We start from the raw sequence: 7,153 nt of genomic DNA, 5'->3' as shown, positions 1-7,153 counted from the left end.
TCTTTAATAATCACAGTTCAAGTTCTTTTACAGACACTAGGAAATTTACATGGTCGTTAATTTCAGAACTCGTAAAATTAAACGAGGTACGCGTAAGCTGACCTGGACACTCACATTAATGAATAAAAAAAAATATGTATAAATGTATTAATTAGCATATCATAATAAATCTATAATGTGAAAAAGAAATATATCAATGGTTAAAATCCCACCAGACATGCATGTTTATGTTTTCCTACATCTTCTCTTAGTTGAAAGATTAGATATAATATTTAAATTCATTTGTATGGTTTGTATTAGTGTACGTAGTGACTTGGCAAGATACTTTTTTTATTTTTTTTTTATCAAAGACTTGGCAAGATACTTGATTTTAAAGAAGAAGACGCCAAGGTTCGATTCCTAGTTTAAGCAATTACGTTTTGTTAAGTCAGCAATTTACTATTTCAGATTCTAAACTAATCAATCAAGATTTAACTTAGATTTCATCAGATCAATTTTTTAATTGATATAATTTGTAACATGGTCATTGTTATAATTTCTAGGATGACTAGTTTTTTTAAGTTATTTTTTCCTAGAAGAACTAGGTTTGACAATTATGGATACATTAACATCACCTCAAAGCCCATGCATATTTTTATTTTTGCTTCCACCTTTTCTCTTTAGATGGAAAAATACAAAAAAACTAAAAACTAAAAAAAAATCCTTAAGGATGATAATAATTATTTGTATATTGAGTTTATATTATATACCTATTCTACCCATTATATATTGAGTAAGATATACATATTTTATCTATTGAATTTCAAGTATCCATTACTAAATTACAATTTATTATTCAATGTAAAATAAAAATGTTATTGATAAATACGGGAAGTAAAGGATAACAATGTGTATTATAAGTCAAAACCTTTAAAAACTAGAAATATCATAATTATAAAGAGACTCTTAAAATATCAAATTTTATTCATCCATGTCTACAATCATTTATATATATAAAAAAAAACCTAGAAAAATCAAGTAATGCTAAATAAAAAAATAAACTAGAAAAAATATTTCCTATAAATATAAAAAAAAACTAGAAAAGTATAATAATACAGAATAAAAAATAAAAAAAACATAAAATTAACTAATGAAAATATATATTTTTCAAAAAACAACTCTTGTATATGTATGAGATACATATTAGGTTTGATAATAGTTATATCTTATTTATTATCCATCTAATAATTATAAAAATAGGCTTAATATAAAAGTCAAGCCTTCAAAATCAAGTTAGATATAAAAATATTTTCATAAGTTTTTTTAGATATATATATTTTTTATGTAAAACTATTTTAATAATTGTCCTCATATGCTATCCTCGATTCTAATATGAAAATAGAGGTTTTGAAGTACAGTATCATCTAATCACTGGTAGGGTCCTTCAAAATCCTTGTTAACAAAGCAATGTAAAAGTCAAAAACATAACTCAAAGAAACTAATGTACATATTTAGGACAAGTTCACAAATTGTTTTTTTTTCCGACAAGTCTTAGTTTAACATGAAAGGAAAAAGAAAGACGGGAAAAACATCTTACTTTAACATGAAGTAATAGAAAGAAAAGTAACAATTAAAGTGTCACAGCGTTTTTAATATAAAAAATTATTTAGAGAAGCCAAATTATTGATATGGCTTTTTGAATAGTACAAGCTATGCTAGGAACCTGCGCTCTATCATGGGTCAATTCAATTTCTTTTAACATAAAAAGACATGGTCAAATGACGATATTGTTTTTAAATAAGTAAAAAAGGCCTAATACTTGAGTCATCAACTTGAATGTATTTAATAGGACCAATTAATTTAATAATTTAATTTAAATCAAAGATAAGGATAGCAAACTAATCATAAAAAAAATTTAGTAATAATTAACTAAAAAAATAAGTTATTAATATCATATTTATATAAAAAAAATCTTTGGAGACCCATCACCATTCCACCATTAATATCACCTATGATCAAAAAGTCTGCTAAGATGATTCAAACCTCACTATAAAATGATACAAAACAACATCAAAAGAAGCTGTAAGGGTTGCTAGAGAAATGCCCTAGAAAAGCAAATCAACAAAAACACAATAAAATGGATATCAATTTATATTCAATTAATTAATTTTATTTAATTCAAGAATAAATTTATTTAGAAAAAATATTTTTAAGAAAGAAAAAAAAATACCCTAAATAACCCAAACAAATAAAAAAAATAAAGGACATAAAAAACGTGCACACGCATATATATAAACAAAACTAAGTCTCCAATAAAATAAATATCGATAGATAAAATTGAAACCTTATAATTACAAATACAAATTTATCCTTTAATTGCAACCACCAATGTATTACTTATGTCATTTACCTGTGCTATTTAAAAGGAAAATACCCGTGTTGCTCTTAAAAGGAAAATACCTGTGTTGCTCTTAGTTAATTTTAAATTACCAAAATACCCTCATTGCAAAGGCAACCCTATCCTCAACCATTATTCTAAAGCTTTTTTAGGGTAAGATGATAAATCTACTATTCTCGTCCATAATAAAAATGTGTCTAAGTGAACAATGAATTCACCATCCCTTTCATTTTTCTTTTAATATGATTTTTTTTCCTCATGTGCACTTTAGTGATAAAAAATCATTTTAACAATTTATTTGTATTTAATATATTTAATATTAATATTTTCAATTTCTTCTTATGAAAGCTATTGAGAAAAAATTTAATTGATGAAATGATGAATATTTAAATAATCTATTTTAATTTTTTTGTTTTTTAGATAAATACGTATGAATGATTTTTTTGACTGAATTGAAAAATCATTTTGGTTCTTAATTGGACTCTCATTAGAGCAGCAAAATCAAGAAAAAAAAGGTTAAAAAATTAGTTTTTATTTTTATTTTTTACTATTCCATTGGATATGCCTCGAGAGATTTAGAATCGTTTTTCAATAAAAAAAAATACAAAGTAAAAATCTTCAATTCATTTCGATTTTAAAAGAGGTCTTTTCCGAGATGATTTCTTTATTTTTGAGAGTGAAAATGAAACAAGGGAAAGGGCATTTTATTTTCGCACTACAAATTCACAATAATGAGTCATAAATTATTAAGAAAAAAAAAAAACAGCTTGAACGATTTGTCTTTATAAGTGTTTGTTTTATGTTGAAAATATTTGTTTGATATTAAAAAAATAACAGTTTGTATAGGAGTGTGATTCTGATTATATTTTAAAATATATTTTAAAAAATATATTAAAATAATATATTTTTTTATTTTTTAAAAATTATTTTTAAAATCAGTATATTAAAATAATCTAAAAAAAATTAATTTAAAATAAGAAAAAAATAAAAAAATTTAATTTTTTAAAATATTTTTAAAATATATATAAAAAAAATAAATAGAAAAAGAAATTATTTTTTTCAGCTTCTTTTCCTTACAAAGTCACTCTATCATTAGTCAAAGAAATTGAAAATTCCACCTAATGTTCGCTCTGCCAACGACCATTAAATGCAGTTAGATCATTTCTTTTTTAATGTCTTTTTATTGATTTAATAAAAAAAATAAAAATAATATATTTTTATATTTTAACTGAAAAATACTCTCAGCAATGCATCCAAGCGTCCAAATCCTCTAATCAATCATACAACCTCAACAAATCTGGACCATCCATTTCCAGACCCAAAAATCAAAGATCAATATCAAACCCCAATCCCTGCTATGAAAACAGGATAAAATCAACTGATCTCGAAAACCCAGATAGATATATGCATTTTTAGATTTCCATTACGAACACAAATCAATCTTCTCTCTATAAAAAGAATCTTTAAATCACCACGATTTCTGAAACCAACCCTATGAAGATGGCTCTGTACAAGCTAATTGTAACTTTGCTTATCTCGCTTTGTCTGATCCTACCTTTGACTCAAGCCTCCAAATTCGAGTACTGCGGTCTGTCTCTCTCTAATATACAATTCATCAATATCAGAACTTGTATTAGTCCCATGTTTTATCTTGATTTAATCAATTCTTTTTTAATGCAGGTAACAAGGATTATGCCGTTAAAGTTAGCGGGGTGAAGATAAGCCCGAATCCGGTGAAGAAAGGGAAACCAGCCACCTTCACCATCTCTGCAACCACAAGTTAGAATTTTTTTTTTTCTTAAGGAGATTAATGGGTTTTATTTTGCGCGCGCGTGTGGATGATTAGAATCGGTAAGTTTGATTATTGAATTGCAATTAATTAATACAGGTGAAACAATTACTGGAGGGAAATTGAGAGTTGATGTTAGATACTTTGGATTCCCTGTGTATGGAGAGTATCATAATCTTTGTGAGGAGACATCGTGCCCTGTGACTGGTGGCGACTTTGTGGTGTCTCATTCCCAAGAGTTGCCTGGATTCACACCATCTGTAAGTGATTTATATGTATTTTAATCACTATTATATTGAAGATGGTGTTGATTAGAAGAGATTGTGGTTATATCATGCGTATGTGTGTTTTGAAAAATTCTGGTGATTATTTCTCGATTATGGCTTTAAAAGAGAGAGGTTGAACTAAACAATTGGCTCTTCAAGTTCAGCTGTTTAAGTTTTTTTGTATCTCTGGGCTGCTTATTTGGGATGATGGATTGCTGTTTTAGTAGATGATCTTCGTTTTTGAGAAATCTCGGTTGCCCATTTTTCTAAATGAGCAATCTTAGTTTTGGGATTAAATGGTTTAGTAACTCATCTTGTCTTGTGTAATGATATGTGCCTAATTTTTCATGCAACCTCATGTTTTAAAATCTTCATTAGATGTTACAAGACTCATCCTTGTTTTCTGGAGCAAAATGGTGAGTTGTGCAGTGAGTCATTTTTTTCTACCAATCAGTGTTGCTTGTGGGTGGTGCATTGGTCAGTGATCAGTTACTCCAAAGCACTCTTTGAGATGGGGTATTATTCTTCGAAATAACAATAATGTTATTTTTCTGTGAATCAAATCCAACTTATAAGTTGGTGATAGGGTATTACTGTGCAGAAATCTGAACAACACTATCACAGCTGCTATCAGCGAGGAATAGATGTTTTTGCTCCACATAATTATTGTTTTCAAGAAGTACATCTAGTTTAATGACAATAATGTTAATTTTCTGTGAATCAAATCCAACTTATTTGTTTGTTTCTAATGAAGAATTTATCATCATGATATCCATGCTCGTGCTTGAATCTATCTCTACTCCACCTTCACCTTTCTCATTTTTCTGTTATTCTTCTTTTGAATGGTGCAACATATGGAGGAAAGACTGCCCCAGCCTGTTTCTTTTCTCATTTGAATTGCTGAGTGTTTGATTCTGAATGGTTGTTGTATGGAGGTCCCTACTTTGAATCACTGATTTAAATTTATAGTGGAATCAAGATAGTGAGATGAAAGAATTTACATTTACCTGCTGCCTTAATGATATCTATGGCAATGCTTATCATTTGCAGGGTTCATACTCTCTTACTATGAAGATGATTGATGGAGAAGGAGATGAACTTACTTGCATTTCCTTTGGTTTTCACATTGGTTCTGCATCATCTGTTACTGATATTTAGGTGCCTTGGAGGGTTGCCTCTTGGTCTAAGCACACCATCAGTGTACAAATAGCATGTAAAAGAACCTTCATTACTTGTACTTTCAGCTACCCACATATTCCATGTGGTATTGTGTTATTTGCAATTAAGCTCCATTTTATTGAGACAATGTTCAATGCTAGAGCTTCCTTGCTGAGAATATATCAATGCCCATTATGTGCCCTTTGAAGCAACACGCAGGCTTAAACTCTGGGGCGATGTCGTTTCAAGATGATCAGAGTCAAAACCTATGCCATTGTGCACAAATGTAGGAGGGAGAAACAAAAATGTTTTGATCATTGAATGATCAACCACATATTTTATGCAAAATGGCTGGTTCACTAGGAAAATCCAGTCGGTTATGGATGAATAATATGAAAGCACAGGTGAGAGGGGGTCACGGGGTTTCCACTCAAAAGTTTGTGTTTCAGTATTACCCATGATTTTGATTTTGATCATAAAACAATATAATTAATGGTACTTTTTTTCCCACATAATTAGCTAGGGTTTGCCATGACCGGCTGTGGCCACAGGCACAGGCACATTATTCCATCAAGATATTCAAACAAGTTTATTGAAGTATTTCTGTTTTTCAATGCTGTTACATTCAAATTTTTTTTTATTTTTTATTTTTTATCTAATCTATGAGAAATCCATTTTCTATCGAGTTAGTATTTGACTGGCTCTTTGCGGCAAGGTGGATAAATTTTTTTCAGCTAAAAAAATATACAAGCTTTTTGAAAGCATCTTTTGACAAGAAAAATTATAATTATAAATTAAAAAGTTTATGCAATAAGTTGAAATCTATTTGTGCCAATATATATATATCGATTTGCTTCATTGTAGGTTTGATATAAAAAAAAAAATTTCAACACAAAATAATGAATATATAAGTGTTGTTAATGAGTTTTTTTTATAAATGTGAATCAAAATATCAATATTTACGTATAATAAAATAAAATGAGAATCATATATGTTAATAAAGACTTGTAGGGTTCCAAGTTAATTTCTAACATATATAATATATATAATAAAAAAAATAAGACAGTGTTGTAAGTGCATTTCATTGTATCATAATTGTAAACCATCGGCTAAAAAATCAGTAAGTTGGTGTTAAATAGGGTAATTTCTAATTAAGAAATGATAAATTAGAATGAGAATTATTGTAACTTGGGACGAACATCCTTATTAAAGTAACTTAAATTTCTTAGATGGAATAAAATAATAAAATCAGTATGCAAAATATTAATTAGTGATAAATCGCTTAAACTTCCTGATAAGGTAAAATAATTATTTTCAAGGAATAATTTTTGTAAAATTGGGGTGAGAATATTTATAATAAATAGAAGGAAAATCCAAATAAATTAATGTTTAACTTTATACATTAAAAAAAAAACATTAACCATTGGTATAAGTTTCACGTACAATCTCGTAGTTTTAACCAAAATGGGAGGAAATATGAGGGAAATATTTTTATTATTAATATGGATGAAAGTCTTCAATGAATTAGTTTGAAAATCTTGATAATTTAAGTAAATGAAATAG

The 7,153-nt window shown here is 27.9% G+C and overlaps 1 protein-coding gene across 1 annotated transcript; it reads left to right on the top strand.

The window, feature by feature from the left end:
- Positions 1 to 3,675: 3,675 nt before the first annotated feature.
- Positions 3,676 to 5,802, top strand: LOC118051089 (uncharacterized). The gene is made up of 4 exons (XM_035061633.2): positions 3,676 to 3,965; positions 4,058 to 4,156; positions 4,266 to 4,426; positions 5,483 to 5,802. The coding sequence occupies exons 1-4, from the start codon at positions 3,872 to 3,874 to the stop codon at positions 5,588 to 5,590; spliced, it is 462 nt and encodes a 153-aa protein (XP_034917524.1). The 5' UTR covers positions 3,676 to 3,871; the 3' UTR covers positions 5,591 to 5,802.
- The last annotated feature ends 1,351 nt before the right edge of the window (positions 5,803 to 7,153 follow it).

Source organism: Populus alba, chromosome 16 (genome assembly GCF_005239225.2).
Source record: "Populus alba chromosome 16, ASM523922v2, whole genome shotgun sequence".
NCBI classification, from domain to species: Eukaryota; Viridiplantae; Streptophyta; class Magnoliopsida; order Malpighiales; family Salicaceae; genus Populus; species Populus alba.
This window is presented reverse-complemented; position numbering and strand designations above follow the sequence as displayed.

What these genes read in the sequence shown, in the direction of transcription:
- LOC118051089 (XM_035061633.2), top strand. Translation starts at nt 3,872, where the DNA reads ATGAAGATGGCTCTGTACAAGCTAATTGTAACTTTGCTTATCTCGCTT. An exon ending in CTCCAAATTCGAGTACTGCG is followed by an intron (nt 3,966 to 4,057) that starts GTCTGTCTCTCT and finishes TTTTTAATGCAG; the next exon opens with GTAACAAGGATTATGCCGTT. An exon ending in CACCATCTCTGCAACCACAA is followed by an intron (nt 4,157 to 4,265) that starts GTTAGAATTTTT and finishes TAATTAATACAG; the next exon opens with GTGAAACAATTACTGGAGGG.